Genomic DNA, 24383 nt, shown 5'->3' with positions numbered 1-24383 from the left:
GACAATAGTTTGTTCCTCTCTGTGGGGCAGAGCTTGTAGTTCTACTTTAGCCTCTAATATTTCATAGGTTAAGTAAAACGGCGGAAAATATAATAATTCCACTTTAATATTCAGTATATGCTTAAAGCACTTAACATTACCTGAAGGCACTGCTATAGGTCAAAGAATCTGACAGGTCACCGAGCGGCTGTAGCACCAGTGTAAGGTCGTTCTCTAAATATACTCTTTAATAAAGTGCTAGAGAGTTGTCATGTCCTAATTTCCTAATTAATTTCTATCATTTTTGTATAATGTAAGGCAGTGTGGAGAAAAAAGAAAATAAGAGTTTCTCTGGTTATAAGAGAGAGTCAGTTTAAAAAAAAACAAACAAACAAGACAAAACTAGATATTTTTAACTTGGCTGAAAAACTGGGTACTAAACGAAATGGTAATGATCATGTATATGACTGGGCAGCGATAGGGAGAGAGTAAAAGAGGCTTTCAAAGCATATGTAAAACAGCACGGGTAATGTCTAGAATTACTTCTCGGCACACATGCACATACGCACGCACACACACAAATACAAATGCAGAAATGCCCGGCTGTCCGTGGACAGAGGACAGATGGCTACGGAGTGGCTCTGATCCAGGGAGTGACGATGTTCTGTATCATTATAATCTGCTCCGTAGTATCCTCCCTACTGCTGTGCAGGACAACATGTTTCACCCACTGAGAGCAGACACTGGAACAATTCTACTGCTGTTCTCCAACACATACGCTCAGGCGCTTGCAAAAACAAACTTACATTTGGCGTTTCCAACATTCGATACCTATGCATCGCTCGTTTACTACTTCCAATTAATACCCATGAACTTAACGTATTGCATATTGTTTCGTTTATCTTGTTAGTTGTATTTTTGATAAATGATGGAGTTAAATATTTGCTTAAAAATGCTTAAATCTGCATATATATATTAAAAATTAAATTAAGCATACAGTTTAATTTATTTTTTTAAAATATTTTCTCAAAATGTTGCCTTACATCTTTTTTTTTCCATTTATTTTTTCACCCATCCGGCTTGTACCAATGGAGTGTGGTGGGCCAGATGCTACAGCTCACAAAGAGTAGTGGAGATATTACAATGACGGAAAAGAAAAAAAAAGAGTTAAATGTAGATATAGTCAATATAGCTATCACAGTATTCTTCTTTTTCTTCTTTTTTGTTTCCAGTGTGGCTCTCAGAGGTTTGGCTGAGTACCAAGCCCAACATCTACACATTCTGAGTTCCAATAGTTGCTGTCTTTTAAGCACTTCTATTTAAAAGCTATGATAACACTTTAATTGTCCGAGTTGAATTCACAAAATTAACAAAGCTTTGCATCCAGAAATTAATTCCTGGAGAAAAAAAGAAGGAGGCTGCATTGCCATGGGGCTCAGCTACATAGTATTAATTAATTTCATTTATAGCACAGACACCACATCTAGGAGGCTGTTGATCATGTGATTACAAACGGAACAACTGGGAACAGAAACATGTCTATCATGATGATGGAGCTGATAAACACTGGATTTTCTCTCTTACAACTCCGTAGGGAGATTTTATATCTGCGTAGAAACAAGTTTGTAAGAATTGTTTTCTTTTTCCAGTCAACTCAGCGGATCTGAATCATATTCTCTGCATGATAATGTGGGTTACTAGCGTGTTTACAGCAAACAAGTCAGCCAGCATGTATAAACTGTAAACATAAAATATGCAAACTAATCAAACCACCGTGCCTCACTTTCCGAGCTCTATTGCGCACAGACAAGGCATTAAAACAAACAAATGCAAATTTGTGCACAGGGCAGGGCCTGAGATAAGAACAATGATGGTGAGTCTGTAGCTCGAGAAAAGCATCGGGATCCATATTTATTCATGGTCCTGCAAGTCGTAAGAGTTATGACTGACAAGAAAAGCAAGTAAATAAATGATTACACAATATCACTGGAGCTTTACTGGTCCTGATGCTGGATGAAGGCTTTAACAATATGGGTGAAGAGTGATAACCCTTAAATCTCCAGGACTCTGGACTAATCCTCGTCCTTAGCAGACATACATTTTTCAGTAAGCTTTGAATAACATTTTCATTGCATTCTACTGGATTTGCGTTTTCTGTTTTCCGTGTAATGTGAGACTCTTGGAATAATACTTTGCCATTTCTGAGGACGGTCTGAGTTTGGTAAGTAGTTGTAGCTTCAGGTGTAGGTGAAAACCATTCTCAGAGGGATATAAGGCAGACTTTTAAAGGTGAAAAGTTCAGCCATGCTGTGTAGAGAGGTTATAAGGGCACTTAGGAAGAAATAAGAGGTGTTCTCGTTCACTGCTTCCATAAACATGGTGTAATTATTTGCTACTGCTACCAGAGTAAAGGGATAATGTCACAGATTTACAGCCTAAGTGGTAAGAGTCAGAGATATTCATCAATCCTCTCCAGCACTAGAGAGTTGGAGATAGGCTACACTGGCTGAATGAGGATTGCGGGTGATCCGCCATGCAGTCGGGCTGAGATTTAGAGGTGGATATCACACCCAACAGCCGGCCCGGCCTGAAATAGCTTCCCACGAAGCACAAGAGGAAGGACACAAGAATGGACATTACCCTTTATAAACCACAATCATAACAATAGGATTTAATAAAACTTTGTGTGGTAAAGAAAATAGACTAATCCCTTTAAATCTTCCATAATGAGAGGGAAGAAATCCTCAGACTGTGATAGTTCCCCTCCCTTCACCCCATAAGATTTTAGGCTTTCCGCAGGATTCCAATAGCTTAGCCGCAAATCGTCTCACTGCTGTGCGATACCACCACATCCTCTAAGAATAGGGGTGATCTGGCACATGTGTATGGCACAAAAACACTCACAAATCTTATTTGACTTTGAGTGATGCATCCTGGAGAAGTCCAGACTGTTGATGGCTTTTATATTCCCCACCAGGAAAAGTAAGTTGGTGAGGGTGCAATGAATCAAGCTATCGGCCCGGCCAGGGACAGACCGCAGAAAGCTGAGGAGATGAGGGACAGGGAGAGATGAAAGTCTCAGAGACAAATCCTCCCTGCCCAATGGCTCGCGCAAACAGTTAGAAGAAGCACAAGCTGCTGGCTGCTGTTTTTGGATGATGCTTGTTTCTTTAATCTACTCCCCAAGGCCACGCTGCAGACTTTTACAACCATCCTTTAGTGGCTTTGTGGTAAATCACAATGGATACTTCATTAGATGATGCTAAAAACAATTCCTATTTTTACATTAATGATTTCTGAAGAAAAGTGCAAACAGGAAAACAGGAGCTCAGGAGTGCTCCGAATTGTGCTTGTGCTAGTATGAGGAGGATCACTGGAATGACGCACTTTCATATCTGGTTGGAACAACGGGTGTAAACACACCCCGATGGCCTAAATTAATCATGTTTAAACAGACGGACGCGATGGCATCACATGAAACCATGACTCCTCCATATGCTACCTGTTTGGAGCAATATTTGTAAGCTGACTAATTACAGTGCTCTCAGATGAAGCCTATCTCTTAGCAGCTGTTTGTCCATTAACCTGTGGAACAGTTATTTTAGCATGGGAATCAGCACACATCAACACTGTTCTAATTGCAAAAGAGAAAATAAACACAATGTTTTTGCTTTTGGCATTGAAAAGCCGGCTGGTCATTGAACATGAAGGTTAATTTTGTTGACTGTTGCCTTTTCTAACTCCATTCATTGAGAAATTATTGCTGATGTTGCTATCGATTTTTAAGTGACAAACAACTCGGGAGCAAATTCACAAAGGATGTATTAGGTGTTAAACATGATCAAGCCTTAAAACTGGGTGACTGATTATAAACTGGGACACAAAGGCAGATCTGGATCTAAAATAACCAAACAGAGCAAATAGCCTCACCCTCTTTATCTATCTCCAACTGATTCAGGTAAATGAATGTGTCATTCCACTGTTTTTTTTTTTTTTTTTCCTTCACAATCTGCAGCATCACTTCTTGATTGAGGCCATTCGTGCATAATATTTCTGAGCACAATTTGTCTTTAAAAATGTTTGTCTTGCTTTTTCAGGTGAATCAGTAGCTCCTCATTAGCTGAAATTTGAATAACAAACAAAACGAGAAACTATCTTTTCAATCTCTTTGATCACGCCAGCTCCAGCTGTGTTTGTGCCTGGATAAAGTATTACCGTGACCCGGTGATATTTGCAGATTTCTTCCATTACAAACACTCATCTTCAGGTATTTAACGTAACCTGCTTCATAAATCCAGTAAAGAAACAAAAGCAGGCACTGGGTGCAAGACAGCTGCAGAAGTGAATCATGAATCTTCCCTCTCAAGTTTCTATCAACGGGTTTTCTTTAACAAAATGCAAAAAAAAAAAAAAAAAAAAGGAAGAAAAACTTGAACGTGATGGATCACAGTGTCACATATATTGAATAAAATCATGAAATATATGATGGATGTAATAACTGCAATAAGAAAGGAATTATTATGTGTCAGTGAGCCATCACTTTAGGGACCCTCACAAAGGAGGCAACTGTTGCTTTTCAAGTTTTCATCAGATGAGTAAATGTCAAAAAGTCAGCCTCCCTGTCCGGATGATATGACTGAGTCACATCCTGGTGGCGCCATGGTTCGATCACGCCACTTTGGATTCAAAGCTTACTGGAAGTGTTTCAGAAGATGTGCGTCTTCAAGCAGCCTGTCATTCAGCAGCCAGATTGCGTGTTGCTTTGTTCATTTGTTGTTTTCAGAATTCACTTGTGCAGCGTCTGACCTGTTTTTTTTTCCCTTTTCAGCTTGCCTCTCTCCTCCTCTCTCTCTCGACGAAAACATTCGCTATGAACCACGCTTTATCCCTAAAAGGGAACCCAGATAAAATACATTGGAACGATAAGAACTTGTTTGTCCAAAACCATTATTGACACATCTCAAATGGAGCAGCTGACAATGTTTATGCAAATACAAAAACAGTTATTTCTCTAATGAAGCCAATAGCTGTGTAAAATTTGCACTCGGTTTTCTTTGAGTTGGTATGAAAACGAAAGCATTTTCTACCAGCCCAATAAGAGGAATTCTAAACATAAATACATCAAAATAGTATGCATTATTGATTTCACCCACGACTGTAATGTGTACTGTCCTGAGGGCTGCATTTGTGTCAAAATGGTACATGTCAATAATGAAGTCATAAAATGCAGTCCGGGACGCCTTTTTAATCTAGATCCAAAAGCATTCATACAACAAATGCACTATCTGACCATGGAATATGAATGATATTCAACGGAATCCACTTTTCCAACAGTCAGATAAAGGTTTATTGAAGACCATGGTGAGAAGGAAAGGGGTTGCCATGGCTACATGGTTGAAAAGGGCATCTGATTTGACTTCTGACCAGTCAATTAATCTTGCAACTGCATTTTTTCAATCAAAGCTTCACCTATAATTCAAAACTAATTGCTTTGAACATGAAAAAAAAGAAAACTGAGATTGTGAGGATTCAGGAAAGGTACTGTAGTGCTAACGTCTTAAGATTAAGCTGCCTCAAGGGAAGATGGGATTAATATTTTAGATGAATTTAAGTCAGAATATTTCTTTTACTTCGTCTTTGTGAGGACTAAAAAAGAAAATGTTTAATTAAGCACACTAAATTACGTGGACTCAATTTTATTCATAGTTTTTCAGAAGAACACAGAGTTGAGCCCTTCTTTAGCTTGAAAACATCCTAATGCCACAATAAGGTCTGGAAAATCCACTGCGTGAAATCCTCTTTGATAGGCTGCTAACTTTTCTGCTGCGCCTGTTGCTTTGGGCTACTACATTCAGCTGAAAATGCTGCTGATAAAATTAGAAACACTGATGTGTAAAGGGATAAATGGAAATTCACACATCATCCACAGAAGTACATTGAACAAAATATTGCCAGCTCAGTGTTATGTTGTTGTCTTAACATCCATCTTTACAATTACATCTCAGATTCAGAAGAAAGTACAAGACTCAGCCTATAGGATCCATCTAAGATAAAATGTCTGATTTTATTTTTGTATATCTATAAGTTTGCGCATAAAGCAATGATGTATTCTATAAAACTTTAAAAACACACTGAAAAAATGTGTGTTTAATCTGTTAACACAGAAGTGAAAAGAATTGTACATTTTTATATAGCTGTAATTTACAGGTTCATTCTCAGTATGATAAATTACTAAGCATTTACAAAAAAAACAAAAAAAAAACTAGCAAACTGAAATGTAGGTTTTGCAAGTAAGAGCTGAATATAATGTCATCATCATCTTTTTATGAGTTACATTATATGTGTGTGTGTTTTCATAGACATCATTGTAAGGGAGCGCTCGCGTGTGTGAAAACAACTGACCAATCATGGCATTTCCCTTACTTAATCAATTCATAAGCTGGTGGAAAATGTGCAGGTGGATATTTCTATTACCAAGCCACAAATAACTGAGAAACTCAATTTCATCACCTTCCACAGGGCTGTCATAGGAACACATCGCATGCTGTCTCCTCACAGTATCCACACTGTCCTTGTAGTATCACATTATCCTCCCACACCCCCAACCCCTCCCTGTCCCACTCATCGCTCCCGTTTCTGAAACAAAGCAGGAGGCGGTTTGATTATCATAATCCAGTTGCAGATAATTAGGAAAGGTCAGGTGGTACACTCAAACACTGTCCGTTCCTCTCTGTGCTCCAACCCCCCGCCCTCATCCCCCGCTGTTCTTCTTGCTCCCTCTCCATTTGCTCGGACAGCCCTATCAGTGGGTAACATCTCCCAACACCACTGCTGACTGTCTGTTCGTGATAGCAACTGTGGCAGTCATCTCCACAGAGGCGAGCGATGTGCTGCCAACCTCTCCGGCGAGCCAGACAAGACCGTATTAATGTCTGCTGCAGGTGCCCTGGAGCATCAATTAATCGCTGTTTAAAACTGGCAAAAATGCATTTGATATACTTAAGCTTAATTAATACATTGCAACCAATTTTGCGAGACTAATTAATCAATTTGAAACTGAGCTGCAGTGCTAAGATATCTAGATTATATTGTCTAGAAAAAACCTATCCCATAAGGGAGAGAGATTGTTGAACTCAACCTACTGTTACTGGAGGGCAGCACAAATCCAGTTATTAAAAAGAAAAAAAAAACAAAAAAAAAAAAACTCCTAAGCAGGATGGCAAAATTAGGGTGAAAATAAAGAAAAACTTGGTTTCTTTAAGGATAAGAACTGAAACTGAGGTGGGGGATTAATTGGGACTTGAACTACATGCTCTGTGCACTGTGAGTCCTGTTTATACTGAACCTGTGAAAGAGGCCACACTGTTGTGACGGAAAAAGCAAAGAGAGCTACAGAGTAATTGAGAGGGCTATGCTGAGAGGGAAACTGGTCTTAAGATGGGATAAAGGATGAAAGTTGGGGGAGGGAAAAAGTGGGGGAGGCAGCTGTAAAGAAAGACCCATGAACTATATACTAAGAGATTAGATGTATAGAAAAACCCTGTAAGAAAACAACCTCAGGAACCTCAGGGATACTGACCGGTGTCAAGCTTTTTTTTTTCTTTTTTTTTCTAAAAAAAAAAAAAAAAAAAAAAAAAAAAAAAAAAACATAATTGAGCATTCAACTAGGGGTTTTAAAAGTTGATAAGGATGTGCCAGTGTCGTACCAGAGTAACTTCAGCGTTGGCCCACAGCCCCTTTCCTCCCCCACAGCTTAGCTAAACCCCTATGTTATTGGCAAAACACAGCCGGCTGCTGTCGGTTAACTGTCTAATCTCACATCAGTCGATTTCCCTAAACAAGGAGAGGGGGAGAAGTGGAACGAGACTCATGGAGGAGGAGGGGGAAAAAACCCTTAAACACAGATTACACCCTCAGTAAGTTACCATCACCTCCGGACTTGTGGTCTATGAGTGCATGTGTGCGCGCGCGCGACTGCACGTGTAGGCGTGTGAGCACATTTTGTTTTGTTCAAGAACTAAATTGTACAGCTCAAAGACCACACACAGAGAAGTGTATAAACACGCTGCATCTACCAGAGCTCAAACAGCTTCCAAAAACCTAAAAATTGCATACTTAGTCTATAGTCACGTGCTTTTGTGTTTATAAATGTGATCCTTTGGTCCCTCATGGACAATTAAATGAGAACATTTTCAAAATGAGAAACATATGGAGCTTTTTAATTGGCCAATTTCTCTTGCCAACATGTGTGGCTTTTTTTAATTCTAAAATCAATGAAAAGGAAAAAAATGCTATCTTGTCAGACTCGCATATTGCAGTACAGAGTGTTGCTCAAATTTTCATTGTCCTTCCGTACGGAGTAAAGCAGCCCTTCTGTTCCCAGGATTAATAGCACCATTACAGAGAATCCATGTTCAGTACACAAGACCATTCTTCAGGATCCTGTCAGCGAGATACAAACTTTTTTAGTGTAGATGTTTTAGCAAATTTGTGTTTCCCGGAGTATTTCCATTATGTTAAGCGGGTAATTGTGCGCACCAAAGCAAATCTCCGGTTAAAGCTGCAAAGGGAAATTCACTGTATCTCTTTTCCCATTTCCTCTCTCTTTCTACTCTATGCATAATCTTAAATTTCTTGCCTCTCTGTGACCATGCACTAATCTTGCGAGGTTGCGGGGGGTGACTGCAACAACTCATATCTGGGGAGTTATTGTTCTACACATGTCATATGTAATCTGCCTGACCCACAGTGCTTAGAATAATTATTCATATTTAATCACCAAACTACGAGGCTACATCGCCTGCCGCTCGCTAAGTCATTTTCCGTGTTCCATTATCAAAGTTTCAGAGATGGGAGCTCAGAGAAAGGGGACTAAATGCAGAAGCAGAAGTAGTTGAGCTTATAAAAACATAATGGGCTTGTCTGCTTTGATAAACTGAGGACGTGTGTAGCATGCACACGTAGTCACACCCTCCGGTCCAGGCATACTGTATGCAGAGTGCAGTGAAAAAAGTGGGGCGTGGATAAAGGAGACCGACGCGATGTCATACAATGAGTGTTTAGGCAAGCGCAAAAGTTATACGTCTTTAATTGTACTTTTTCGGCTGTTTCTTCTCCTGTCTGCTTAGATTTGCCAGGGAGGACTCACCTTGTTCCAAAGGTGGTGGTTTCACACCTGCAGCCTTCAGTTTGAGGGCTTCTTTTGCAGACATATCACAGCAGGAGCCTTTGTTGGTGTCCTGGTCACTGTCAGCCTGGTCGCTGTCACCATGGCCGCTGTCTCTGAGGCTGGCTCGCTCTGGGTCTTTGAATGTTGAACTACTAAACAACAACAAAAAACACAGAAGATTTGGATGCATCAGTGTGAGCACTTTTAGAACCAATTGACATATGCATACGCTATAGCGCTTTTTGGTAACTAGTAATGACTTGGAAACAGTTACTTTATAGATTCCAGCTCTTACCTTTGAACAAACTGTTGTCTGCTACCCATATAATTAGGTTCAGCGGGGAAATTGTCCGTCTGTGGAAAAGCGAGAATAAAGTGTGCAGTGTTAGTGAGAGAAACATTTTCTGTTGTAAAAACAAGAATTCCTAAAGACATATGATTAATTATGCAGAACTGTGAGGTGCAGGACAGATTAGTTGAAAGGAAATGAAAGTGTGCACTCTGCTTTGCCAAGGTTTAAGCATTTCACTAACCGTATGAAACGGGCTAATTAGCCATTGGAGAGTAAACCACACAGTTAAACATCAGGTCTGGCAGACATCAGATAATCAATGACTCCAAGGACAATTGTCTTGATGAAAATAGAAATCTTTGCAATTGCCGTGTCGAGCCGTTGGCTAGACATCTATTAGCTAGATTACAGTACAAATTGTACAGGAATAAGAATGTAATTTCTGCCTTGTTCCTGTTGGAGAACAACTAACTCTCTTAAATTCAACATATTCTTTCTCATTCTTCGCTCACAAGTATATTAGAAAATAAAAAGACTTCGCATAGTAGGGATGATTAGTTGACTATTAGTCCATTCTTAGATCTGCAATGACTTTCTTGCATTTCATGTCGACTAGTTGCGATCACAAGAAGATGGATGATGAGGAATTTGGGTGGGAAATGTCAGATATTTAGAGCTTTACGGTGTTATAAGAACACTGAGAATATCTAGAAAACGTAGTTCAAGCTGTGTTCAAAAGATCTGACAGAGTTTATCCATGTGATCGAAACAAACTAAATGAATGAAAGTTCTTTCAATGGAAACACACTTTAAGGAACTCAGACCAGTAATCTGTGATGGTCACTTTCTAAATAAGCTGATGGTATGCTTAGGATAATTCTCCATTTAGAAAATCCACTTTTACTTTAACGTCTTAGCATATATGTTGACATGTAATGCTATTGTTTCCAAAATTGGCCAAACACTTTACTCTTGATTTCATTGTCTCTAAACATTAAAGTGTTTGTCCCCAACTTGGTCGCGGTTTATTTTTACCCAGGTTTTGATCTTTAGTTGATAGGCACATTTTGCTACACAAAGAACCCATCTCCTTCTTGAACAACATGATAACAGGATATCTATTTATACTTGGATATAATAGTTTTAACTGACAAATGTGGTAAAAGATGTAAAAAATATTACAGTTGATTATTACTACTAGCAATATTGTATAGCCAATAGCAATGATTTATATCTACCAAACTAACACAATAATAAAACTTCAGTCTGATTTTAAATGTCAGATAATGAGGAAAAGACTTTACGTGTTCTGTACAGTCACATTAGGAGGCATTTTGATGTGTGACAAAGTGCAGCACTGTAATGTAATTCTGGTACAAGGCACTCTGCATAAATGGCACAAATCCCTAATCTTTGGAACAGTACGAAGCACCGCCTTACGGACTGGATCAATCACATCGGCCACGAAGCACTCTATCTTACTCCCAGTGTGTTTCACTGGCTTAGTAATTATACCAAGCCACAATGTATTGGAGTTTTTAATCATGTTAAGGAGTTAAAAGGTTAAAAACATTGAGGTGTGCTTACTGGCATTTGCCAAAAATATAGGCCCATTATCAAAAGACTTAGGATCTTTCTTATGAAAACATTTTCTTAACCAGCATATTTTTAGCTCTGATTATTGCAAGGGAATAATCAATTTCCTCTTGTGTAGTGGGAGGAATGATTGAAGAAAATGTCTTAAAGAGAAAATGCTTTCATGCTCTTGTGGCTGCATTCATCACAGCAACACAAATAATTACACTATGTTGTGCACAACTCTCTGTCTAGAATTCATAGCGGCGAAATGTCATGTTTGGTGAGTAATGCGTCGTTGTGCCAGGCTTTTTCACATGCACAGCTTGACTCACGGTCGATAGAGTATTTCAATGTCATCGGTGCGCTGCAGAGGCTCAGTATGAAAAAAGGGTGTGTGAAGGTCAGACAGGCCACCTCAGTACTCTGACCTTCCATGCTTTTGCAAACACCTTTATCTCCTCAACATTTTATTCCACTTCAGCCTTTGCCGATGTTAAAAGAAAACACCCACGGAATATATCAAAGACTGGAATCTGACCATAAAGCAAGAGAAGAAGGAATGTTTGAAATCGTTTGGCAATGAAATGATAAGAGCGGCTGAAAAGAGTTAAAAAAATAATAAAATGAAATAAATTGAAATAAAATTGGAAAGAAAGAAAAGGGAAGATCAAAATCTTTTTTTTTTTCCAGTGACGTGTCCCATCTGTACTTATTTTGACTATACAACTAACCTTGGATATATGTTTCAAACAATTCTGCTCCATGAAGGTCATCGCAAGACATGGGCATTACTCAAAGATGTTTGTTTTGTAATTGCCATGCTGTGATTTATCCATCACAACAGAAAAAAAAAAAAACAACAACAAAAAAACTTTTTGGGTACTGAATAAAATAGTCCACAGTTACAGTTGATTTGAATCCAAACATGGAGTCTCAACGAATGTTGTTCACACCTGTAGTTTTTCTTAACGGACAAAAAAAAAAAAACTACTTAAAGTACCATGCCGTTCACTGCACACAAGCCAATAAAAAACACATTACACCACTTCATGGAAACCTCTTTCCTGCCAATTAAGAGTTCTGGGTGATCTTAAGCCTCCATCTCTTCCTGTCTGATCATACCACCCAGCCCTTTCACTACAATGGGCCACTTTCCAATTAATGGGTCGATAACAGGCAGCATGAACTGCTTTCCGCTGAGAAAGTCAGAGCCCACAATAAATACAGGATAATTTGAGGCAGGCTGATAAACTGCATTGCACACTGCATAAATTCCCTTTGCATTATCGGTATCATTACTTTCAATGCTACATGCACCTAAACCTGAATAGCCAAAACTCGCTTGACAATGTCCCTTGCTTATTGACTGCAGATCTGAGTCATTACCGTAAAGATCTAAAGAAGTGAAGAACCTGTTCAATAAAAGATGAATCCAGCAAATCCACCTCTACTCACATTGTTCACGTATCAGCAAAGGCTCTTCTTGTTTTGTGGTGTGGATGAATTTTCCGAAGGCATGTGTTGCTGAAGTGCAGTAAATGATGTGTTGTATCTAGTTCAGGGTGCAAGGTCACAAAGGTCACAGGGATACTGAACACGGCCAGGCTGAGTAAGTGTAAAAAGCTGCACTCTATTCTGTATTCCCATTGAGGCCCCTAAGACTGACCGCCCAGACAGCAGGCCGATTGAGACAAATGGGACGAGAATATTGGAGTGCTGTTCTCCTCTCGGGGCATAGTGGTGAATTCTGGGCTACTGTTTGCTTCTGTGTGGTTACATTTGTGTATTGCTACCTTTTCAGTGAGCATTTGATATCCTACACAGGGATGGTGAGCGAGGACAAATTGCAGCTTCTTTTTCACACATCGTTGGGCTGCTCACTTTTATTCAAACGAACAAGAGTACGCCCCTTTCACCTATTCTGAGAGGTATGATTCATGCATTTCTCCTTTGCTGTCGTCCTTGAAAACATACAGTGACCTCCACATGTATTGGCACCTACTTGTAAAGACAAGTGGGTGCCAATTCCTTCCTTACGGAAATGTAAAAACCATAAGGAAGGAATTTTTTATTTTTTTATTGCACACCGTAACCACACATAAAAATATGGAAAAATCCAGTGTTTAGTAGGAAGACATAGATCCAGCTGAGAGTAAAATACAGCAGTAAAAAATAGTTTTCTCCTGTAATAATACACAAGGTCTTAATTTGACAATGAAGAAAGAGCATGCAGGAAGAGACTTTCAATACTTGTTCTTTGTTGACTTCATTGTCAAATTAAGACGGTTGGTCTTAATGCGGTTCTTGCAGTCATTTTGTGACTTGAAACTCAAAACAAAGTCCCTTACTTGCATTGCATGTTATTGAGTCTTTCCTATTTAAATAGTGACTAACAAGATGTCACAGATGCTGATAAAAAAATCATCCACAAAGTGACCAAACTTGAACACAACACAAAGAATGTTCAGTTACATTTATATTTTAGGAATTGATAGGCCAATTTTGGCAACAGTAATATAATTAAAAACTATTGTTTCTATTTTTGTTTTACCATAAAGAGGACTTTTTACCATAAATGTGCTCAAATGAAAATAGCATTTTTCTATTATTTCTGACGATTTTAGTTTACCTTTAATAACTGTCAATAACTGTTGAAGATACTACAGACATTTTGTTAATGTGTATGTTATTATTATTATTTTTTTTTTTTTTTTTTTTGCCAAACCAAGTAATCTGAGCAACCTGGAAGGCACCATAGTCGTAGTAGTAAGATGCATCAACTACACATTGGGAAAAAAGTGTTTTTCTGCTGTGCAAAAATAAAGGTTGTAGAGTAAATCAGCACCAGTCAGACAGAAATAAGGGACAAAATGAAAAACGTACTGAGACCAGGAAAAAACTATAAGGAAATGAATGGCACAGAAAATGGGTTATAAAAGAATAAATATGGGGTAAAACAGTAAAAAGCGAGGACGCTAAAAGAATTAAGGAAAGAGGGGTGTAGAAACAATACACTGGACCACATGGAGCATCTAGTGGTTGAGGAGCAACTTTAAGTGATCAGATCTGATTAGCATTTAAACATCTTCCTGGAGATAAGAGACCATCAAATCGATGGTTGTAAGTGAACTTAAGGCCAACACGCTGCCTGATAAACATCTTGCTTTATCTTCTAAATAACTCAGAACAGAAGTGATCCAGTTGAATTTTTGACAAGTAAAGGTGTCCTAATGATGCCAGTAAACACAAAAGGTCTAAGCAGTCATGATGGACAGGAGTAACTAATTAAGTAAGTAAAACATTATTTACAAAGAACCTTTCAAGATAATATATATATATATATATATATATATATATATATATATATATATATATATATATATATATATACACACAAAGTGTTTTAAAAAGCAGAATAAAAAATATACAGTGCAAAATTAAACATTAGCAGACGTAAGAAGGTTCATTTTCAGCTGTCCTTCAAAGGAAGCCAGAGGAAGAGAGTTCCAGAGAACGCTCTGTTTCTTTTAGTTTTCTGTTTTATATGGGAGGAAATCAGTATGTCTTGTTGTAGACTGGTGTCTATCCATGAGAAACTCTCCAAGTCAAAACCAGAATCTTGAATTGCAATCGATAACGACCAGAAACTAATGTTTTGTCATTGGGAGTGACAAAACTTTAAAGATGCAGTTAGCAGCCCAGCAGCAGCATTCAGTACAGACTGCTACTGGTCTAGGGAGGTTCAGATTAGACAAAGTCCATTGCAATAATCCAGATGAAATTAAACAAAAGCTATTGTCTCTTGTCCATCTAAGGACGACAGACCATAGGGTTAAGTTTGGCAATATTTCGTACATGGTAGAAACAGGATCGAACCAGAACTTTTAAGATATTTTCCAGCTTAAAATCTGAGTTGGAGGTTATTCCAATGTTTCAAACAGACGATGGCCCAAGGATCTGCTTTATCTTTACCGATACGTTTTGTGGCTCAAAGGGGATTTCTTCAGTTTTTTCTTCATTCAACTGAAAGAAAAAAAAAAACTTTCATTCATCCAGCTTTTAAGGGAATCCAGACAGCTTAGTAAAATGTGTAGTTTCAAAACTTAATTTGGAACTGGATGTCATCCTCAAAGCAGTGATGGGAAATATCCTTAAAAGTTGATAGTATTGGACCAAGAGGAAGCAGATAGAGAAGGAACATATAGGAGAGCTGCTGATAGACTGAATTATAAAATATGGTTGGAAATAATGGCTGGTTGTTTAGTTTTTTAAAGAGTTTGTCATATAGTTAGTCATTTTGAACATCAGATTTCTCTGACATGCAGAATAAATGTCAAATTGAAACCCTTTACTAGTTCGTTTGTAGTTTCTTTTTTTTTTTCCACTCTCAAATAAAGAGCACTAGTCAATAAAATAAAAAAATAAAAAAAATCATCAACTATTATGCATGCCTCTCACAGTAAATGTCCATGCGTGCAGGTCACATTTACAAAACATTAAACATAATAAATTGCATTTAATTTAAACTAGTAAAGTTGCCATTGTACACTGATGTGGAAAAGCACTCGAGTGCTCACTCAGACATAAAACCAACACATTTGCTTGTTGTCACATTTGATGGAAAGCAGGGAATGTCTGAAAGTGGCTTTAAATTCATTACACTGATACAGCTCTGAGGAGATCATTACAAGTCTTTCACATGCTGTTTAGCCCTAGGATGTCAGGGTGCGTTTCAAAAGCAAATTACCCAGAAAAAGTAACAGCAAACATTTAGTCAACTTCACCAAGCCTGTACCATAGATAAAATTGATGGGTTGCTACAACCTAAAGCTATGTTGAATAAGGAGGTAGAGTCTGGGTCAAGCAAAACAGTATGATGATGATGATAGAGGGAATTTTCATGGGATGGATATGAAGATGCTCCACTGCCAACGAGTTGCCTTGGGGTTTTTTGTTACAGGAGGCTAAACAAACTTTGACTACAGCAGAAAGTAGTTCATACTTGAAGCACTGTAAATGACAAAGCAACAAACGTCTCATATCATGTGGTGCTACACATAGATAAAGCAAGTAAACTCCACAACATCAGTGAAACGTATGACTGGAATATCAAGCATAGCGACAGGCAAATGTTTGAAGACATTGTAGCAATAATGCAGAGAGGGCTAGCTCTCCCACATTTTTGAAAACTCCTACTTTAAACAATTGCAAAACAATTAACAATTGCCACTATGAAGAAACAAACTGAATGTGCTCCAATATTCTCTCCTGGTTTCGATTCCATTATATGTCAGCAACCCTCAAACACAACCTCAAGCATAATTCTAAGATGCCTGGGAGAGCTGTGTTGTTGACAAAGGTCCAAAATAGCACTTCAACTGGTAATTCCCAAGCGCGAACAAGTGCGGCTACATAAATGACACGAGGCAGAGCTAAAATCAAGCATGCATGCTCAGCAAGCTTTTGAGTACAGCTATAATAAAACGGTTAGTTTGTAGGTTTAGTCATCTAAATCACATGGGTCCTTCAGAAAACCTGGAAAATCTTAAAATGTGTTCTTTAAAGCAATGTAGCAGCAGAGAACTTTTTAAAAATAAAAATAATATGATTTGTTTCAGGTCTAGCTTGACATTGTTGATGTCAGTGAGGTATATGTACAAATATGTGCAGCTGCAGAATGACATGCTGTAGTGCTTAAAATAACTTACGTGCCTTACTTTCTATCACAATGCTTGTTATATGTGGCAAGTTACTGTAACGCTAATGAAAACAAATGAGCTAATACTTGATGTAAACTCCACTGTAGCAGACTTGGTACATGTACATTAATGAATCCTTTGTATGTACCTATTAAAGAAATGTTCATTTTTCCAATTGGCAGTCGACAGCTACGATCATGTTTCCCAGATTTTTCTCTGCAATACCAGCAAATTATGAAAAGAACTCCTCAGTATAGCAAGAGAAAAATGAAGTGAAACTAGCACCGATGTAATGATAAAACATCACTTGAGTCTGTAGCAGAAAATATTGATTATTTGTTCCACCCAAAGAAATGAGTCATTAAAACAAATCCGTCTTACAATCTCGTATCTGCTGCTCATCACGAGCTGCAGTGAATCTGACATCACAACAAATCTAACACAAGTCAAAGTAAATAAAGACAAACAAATAATCATCTGTTAGCGCTGCTGTGGTGTTGAAGTATCATCTGTGTTTATTACAGAACTACCTCGGGGCTATTTGTAAGAAGCTCCTTTATTATAAAGCTGGCAAATTCAATCTAACTCGGCACTCATACCTTGTAAATCATTGTCTCATCATTTGAAGAGATTTGTATCTTTTTTTTTTTTTTTCACGTGTTGGGAGTGGTACCTTTTCCTTTATTAAATTGGGCTAAGAAGCACTCCAGTGACTTTTTTTTTTATTAAACTATATAAAAGACACAACTTCTTGCTTGCTGATTAATTCCTCGATTCAGTATTCATGATTAATATGGAGCCACTTTCAATGACCACAAAGTATCATTAGTTCTCTCTTTTGACATCCTGGTAAACAACAAACAAGTAGAATTCATCGTGCATGCTCAGTGGCACAGCTGCCGCTATTAAGAAAGAACTTCATTTGAACTATAAACAAATATAGAGTGGAAGATGCAGTGGAGGAAAGTTGGCTTATGTTTTTTGTTGTTTTTTTTTAAGCCTATCTAAACTGACAAGTGCAAAACAAACAGGATAGTCCTTTCAGTTACTGATAATCTGTTATTCCATTTGAAGTGGAGCCTGAGCAAACATATACATATACTTTTCACTTCTGGCTCCCAATAACTGCCTTAGTCTCATTTGAGGTAGTTTTCGGCACAATCCGAATAGCTGCATTTGCCTTTGATGGTAACAGTTTATGAGGGTTCATCAGTTTTAAGAGCTTTTCTTTGTAAAGCACTTCATCCATTTGTAATAAAGTTTGTCATTTAATCTTGAAAACTAAATTAGTTTTAAAGAGCAAGGAAAGGACACTGGTGGATAAACACTCCTGTGTCTGACAGACTCTCACTAAAGGACTGTTAAACTTTAACTTGATCTTATCATCATCAGGAGAATAAACTTCAGATTACATTGTAGAATTAAGACAAAGTGTTCTCCTTAGAATCACGGAAAATACACAATAATCACTTTGGATAACAAAAATATATATATATATATATATATATATATATTTTTTTTTTCTTTTAACTCTTCTGCATGTAATTGATTCATTAATAGGATGATTAAGCAGGTATTTAATGGATTCTCCCTATCTAACTATAAAGCACACCACTGCCCATAAATCATGATGTGGACCAGCATCCCCTTGGGTAAAGATTACAATAAGCTGCAAAATTGGAATAACACCATGAGTCATAAACACACACATTTGTGACAACACATGTTGATTTTTTTTTCTAAAACTGAAGAGAGATTGTTTGTCTGGTCCCTATTTTATACAAAACTCTGAATTTATTCTACAAATCATCAAACTAAGATTCATGCCAAAAATGAATCCTAATTTGTCATCAGTATATCATAATGGGAAACAACTAACTCTGCACTCAAACCTGAGGTTAACTTCAGATAAGACTGTGGGAGGAGACTAAAGTGGATTCAGAAGGAAAACACATGAGAACCGAGGGGGTGATGCTTACCCGCACACTACTGTGAAGCTAATCTGATTAAATAGTTTATGATATTGAATGAATACATTCAAGAATAGAGGGAGGAGACAGACACCTTTGAAAGATGATAAAAGTATTTGTCCAATGCTAACCAAATTCTTCTAATCTTTCTTCAGACTAGAAGAAAGTCTTGTGCCATTAAAAATCTCAAGGCCTTTTAAGAACACAATCCTTTCCAGACAAAGCTGAGAAACCTTAGATTTATAGTTGTATGTTTGAATTATCACCTCAGTAACTTACCTGACTTTGTAAGACTTGCATATAATTTAAATCACAAGTCATGTAGACACAAAAAAAACACACAAAAAAAACAAACAAACAAAAAAAAAAAAACATCTGAATGTTTGCTGCTAGTGGCTTAGAAAGATAAAACTCCTATAAGGATTATGCACCACAGAGGAAAAGCTGCCATATAAAAAAATTGCAATATAGTTTTTCTCATTACTATAATGTTTAGATATAAAATGCACAAAACAGAAAAGGGAAATGTTTAATGGTGGATCAGGCTGTTTATTATATGCCCATTCTTAATTAACTTATTATAGAGCTTTTTTGCTAATAAGTCAACTTTAACCATATTTGAACCAGCGATAACCTGGGCCCATGCCATTGTTATTTTGTTAAGATAAAAGCTGAAAATTAGGTAACCCCTGGATACATGTTTTGTATGGAAATGCCTTCACTGCAATGCTCTCCATTACTTTAATTACTTTCATCTGCATGTTGAGCGACTGCAACTACAAAGCTCCATCACAGTCCACAACAGACATTACTTGGACAAATATTTGCACCAACCTGCCACCTACATGTCAGAAAGAGAATATATCAACAAAGTCTTGTGAAATTAACAAAAGTATTATTGCACTGATAATGTAATTTACCACAACTTTTAGTATGCCTTGGAAGATTTCATAATTTAATTAAAATCATAACATCCTCACCTCCAGCATGCTGGGCACTGAGCTTCCCCAAAGTTGTATACTTAGTCCAAATCTACTGAGTGGAATTCACAATGTGGAAAACCTGATCAAAAATATGCAGATGACGCTGCAGTAGTGGGATGTATCTAAGGCCTGAACAAAGAAAGGCATAGAAAACAACCTGGTCCTCAATGTAGACAAAATGGAGAAGATAATCATCAGCTTACGAAAATCACAACCTGATTGCACACCAATTAGCATCAGCACCTTTGCTGTATAGGAATTAATTAATTGAGTAAATTTTATTGAAAGACAGGTGTCTGATGACCTCATCTAGTCAAAGAAGGCACCTCAGATTTAGAAACAGGACCCCTCATTTACATTTTTGCAACTTTCTACAGAACTGTGGTTGATGTCTCAGAATGGAGCTCTACAGCAACACAGAGGAAAGAGGGCCTTGCAGAAGATAGTAATGGGAGGAGAAACAATTACAGGCACCTTACTCTCTGTCCAAGATCATTTTTAATATCACTAGCAGTGGTGATTTCTGATATGGGTGATATGGGCAACTGCCCAGGGTGGCACGTTGTGGAGGAGATGGCATGGAAAAATATAAATAATCGGCACATTTTAAATCAGTGACATAATATATATCAATTAACATTTGAACAAAATACCAAATACAGACTATTTCACTATTCAAGAATCGTAACAGATTCAGCCTATAGCGCTATTGAGACTACAGTGTAATGTATCCCATGCATATCATAACCAGACATGCATTAAGCCTTTTACATTTTTTTGCATACAGTATAAATAAGTGTTTTTAAAAATCCAAAATCCCATTTTTGCTGTTTATTCTCCATCAGAATGGAACAGAGTGGGTTACAGCTCACAGGAGCAAATAGTTCCTTCTGTGTGCATCAAATGAAACCCAAATGTTTCCCCTAATTTTAGATTTAATTTAAGCAAATGATTCTTGTTTTGTAAAGCAAAAATCAACATCAATTTAATTCTGTTAGTTTGTGGTTTGCATGACAAACAAGTCATAAGTGTTGAAAATTGCAAAAATCCACTGCCTCACAAGCTGCTGTACATTTGTCTTCGGGCAAGCAGACTGTGGGATCACCAAAAAGCCATGTGAGTGGGATATTCAAGCAGAAAAATTAATTCCAGTTTCATCTGGGTGGCACTGGCACAATTCATAGCCTAACAAGCTGCAAACTAAATTCAAATTGAGTGAATTCATATGACTGACCCTAGGGTTTTTGGGGCTGAGTGAGAAGTCATAATCCTCTTCTACCAGACCAGGGAGTTGGTGTCTACATGTGTGAGCGAATCTGTGCATGACTCTGCGTTAGCCTGTGTTTGTGTGACTGGGTGCTTATGTGTGTGCACTTCTATTATTCATAATGTTGGGACAAAAAGCTGTTTACACAGTCCTATTGTGTGGACCTGCCAGACCATAGGAAAAAAAGCAAGTAAACAAAAATATTAAATTATTATATTTCATGGTAATAGCCCTCGCCTTAAATGTGAGGCAATTTTTGGTTAAGACTGAACCTGTAAACTATGTACTGAACTATTTTAGAGAAAACTATATTCTGCCGAGAGGAAAGACGGATGACACAATGCATATATACACTTCTATCTGTACAACAGACATAACTTGCTGTTTGGCCCCAGGAGTAAATGATAAATATGACTTTTCAAATAGATAGCTCTTTATTACTGCACAAGATATGTAAATGAAATAATAAAACAAAACAGAGCAACACAGAGCTTTGTTTGTGCTCTAAAGTAGTACTGCTGTTCTCCTCTACTACATGAGACATTTGTATACAGGCAGATTTTACCAGCTTGTCTGAGTTGCTTAGAACCAGTCTTTTGATTATTAATGAAGAAAAATATGAAACATCAAAGAAAACATGACAGAAATGAGAGACAGAGGATTTCCCTTGATGCCACATTCATCAGTTGCGTTTAAAATTATCTAGAGAACACAAGAAAGTGTTCTCTAGAAAAAGTATGAAATTTTAGAGCCAGGGCCACTAATCCTCTATTACTTGCTCATTAATAGTGACAACTGTTTGAACTGAAGTTATCTAAAGCCTAGAATCCACACTGATCCTGTTAAACCCTCATTATTCCAAAGCAAACTCAGCTGAGAAGGTCCAGCTTGAGGTAATATATTGTCATCGTACAAAAAGACATTGTGCTTAGTCATAAAGAGAAACATGCATAGTGTATATTTACTGCAATAAGTAAACAGGGAGTTACCCCTTTATACAATTCTCTCTGAGGTAAATACGGGCGTATTCACTTTGTTTCTGAAACTTTTCAGAATAGTGAAACCACTTTGGTATCTACACAAAGAAAATGAAACCTGTAGTAAAAAAACTCAGCTACACCACCTGTTTATTTATTTCAGTCAGGACATCTGTTGCTTTGCTTTAGAGTCTTCTTTACAGTTTCCATTTTGCATTTAGATAGATCTAGATTAATAAAATCATTAATTTCCAGGTTAGGATGCGCTTGTGTGCAGTCTGATACCTTTGGATTTTTCTTACTAACATGGAACTAAGTTTTACAATTTCTGCCTTAAGACTCAGACTTGGAATTTAACTTTACGCAGTTGATGGACACAGATAATAAGTGTTTCTCTCCATTGCTTGTGTTTGTTCTTTGTTGTTTGTTTTTCAATGAAGTTATGACTGAAGGATACAGAAACACTAAAGATACTTCTCACTAATAAAATGATTTAATATAATACACGCTACTGGGTGGAAACATGTAAATTTCTCAGTAAGAAAAAATGACAGGCTAAAATCAGCTATTCTCAAAACAAAACTGATCAGAGTTCAGACCAAACAGCAAGCCAATCTGGACAGAGTGCACAACTTACTGCTTGGCATGTTCTGCTAGCTCATAGGAAGACTTAAAACCTCCACAGTATGCTGCCATAACACCATGTGTAAAAAAATGGGCCATTCAAAACAAAGAACTTGATTTCTGAAGAAAGGAGCCACAAAAACAAAAACAAAAAACAAAACAACACATTTTCTTCTTCGAGGCACGGAAAGTAATATAATTAATTGTGTTTAAGTTATACTTTTTAATAAAATCAGGCAGCTCGTTATGTTTTAATGTCCAAAATTTAGGCTGACAGACAACTAAGTGAAGGCATAAAGTTTAATTTATTTTCAAGATGTACACACATTTACAAAATTGATTTACTAATCTATCAGGAAATTTAATTTGGACCTTTGAACATGAACTATGATTTTTTTTTTTTTTTTTTTTTTTCTGGAATGTTTGCAACACGAAGCTTTTCAAAGGAGCATGTTTTCATCATTCTCTGTTGCCCTTATATTTATTTAACTGATGCCATGGTTCTTACTTTCTCCCAAAAGTAGTTAATTCCAGTCTAAAGAAAAGAGCCAGTTAACTACATTTTTATTTTTTTTCAAAAGGCCTTATAAAAAGACAGACATGATTGGGCGGATGTTTTGCTTGGCTCAATCAAAACGAGACACTAGTAAATACTTAAGTAATTTTATTCCAGGAAAAGCAGCAATTATTACTCAAAGCTAAGTATAAAGAAAATATAAAGAAAAATTCTTTGGCATTATCTGAATTACTTCCCTTCTCAGAAAATGGGCAGTTTGTGTGAGTAATCCAAAATTATTATATCTTTTCACTACCAAGACACCAGAGCAGAAAGAGGCATCTTTAGGACAAAGTCAATAAACAGCTGCATGATTCTGTGTTAGGAATAATTGTTCAATAAACATATTGTGACCCAGTGTTTAGCTTCAGCATACAATAATTACACTTGTAAACTGATTTCATTAAGTCCTCTTATTTTGCAGATTTGTTTAGTTTTTCTCCTGCAAAGAAATAATCCAAAAATTATTGGCTCCTCTGCTGATAAACAAGACAGAAGCTGAGAGCTTGTGAACAAAACAATAAATAATACAATTATTCCAATTGAATGGAGGGGGGGGTGGGGGTGTGCCATTCTGTGGATGAAAGGGCTTTTTAGAGGCTTCCCAAAAGCCCAATACCAAGGCCAGACAGACAAAGAAACACACAAATATTGACACAGACTGAATTCATGGGTCTCACATTAATACATACACCAATGCACATGGACACACATAAAGGCCCTCTCGTCCTCACTCCCTCTCAATGAATACGCAAACAGACACAAAATACATTGAGGTACTTTTATAACAAGGTGACTTAAAGGGCCAATAGGGGGTGTAATATTTTAGAAAAAGGTTAAGCCTGAATAACAGACAATGGAAGACAGGGTGGAAGCTATTCTTGCTCCTGGGGAAAAGCAGAAAAACAAGCTTTAGGATAATGCTCCATTGTCAGAGTGTTGGATGTAAGTTTCTCTCTGTCTCTTTTAAGTGTCTCTATGGAGCGTCAAGGATCTGGCAGAGCAGCTTTGGCGTTAATCAGCTAGCTCACTGAAGAAACAATCACACATAATCTGAGCCTCTAAATCCTGCTGACCTTCTCTTCAAATACATAGATAGACCCTGCTTCAAACCTCAGCCTTTTTAAGACACACACACACACACACACACACACACACACACACACACACACACATGCACAAAGGTGTTGCTAACTTGTCTTTGCCCTGCTCTACCGCCCTTGGATCCTGTCTGATTGGCAGCACCCATGTCTCTCCACCTGCAAGAATTTCAGTCAAGCATGTTGCTA

At 37.5% G+C, this 24383-nt stretch overlaps 1 protein-coding gene across 3 annotated transcripts in view; it reads right to left on the bottom strand.

The window, feature by feature from the left end:
- Positions 1-24383, bottom strand: part of pcdh17 (protocadherin 17) — a 64300-nt gene that overhangs the window by 28084 nt on the left and 11833 nt on the right. For 2 of the 3 annotated variants that reach the window (XM_015046874.1, XM_015046875.1), the window contains exons 4-5: positions 9444-9502; positions 9128-9300 (exon numbers count right to left, since the gene is read on the bottom strand). In XM_015046874.1, coding sequence (XP_014902360.1) covers positions 9128-9300; positions 9444-9502 — 232 coding nt within the window. The remainder of the gene's footprint in view (positions 1-9127; positions 9301-9443; positions 9503-24383) is intronic. The other variant, XM_015046876.1, reaches the window with a different exon arrangement.

The sequence above is a fragment of the Poecilia latipinna genome, unplaced genomic scaffold (genome assembly GCF_001443285.1).
Source record: "Poecilia latipinna isolate Pla-1442-1.1 unplaced genomic scaffold, P_latipinna-1.0 Scaffold796, whole genome shotgun sequence".
Taxonomy (NCBI): Eukaryota; Metazoa; Chordata; class Actinopteri; order Cyprinodontiformes; family Poeciliidae; genus Poecilia; species Poecilia latipinna.
The sequence above is the reverse complement of the archived record's forward strand: the minus strand, read 5'-3'. Positions and strand labels throughout refer to the sequence as shown.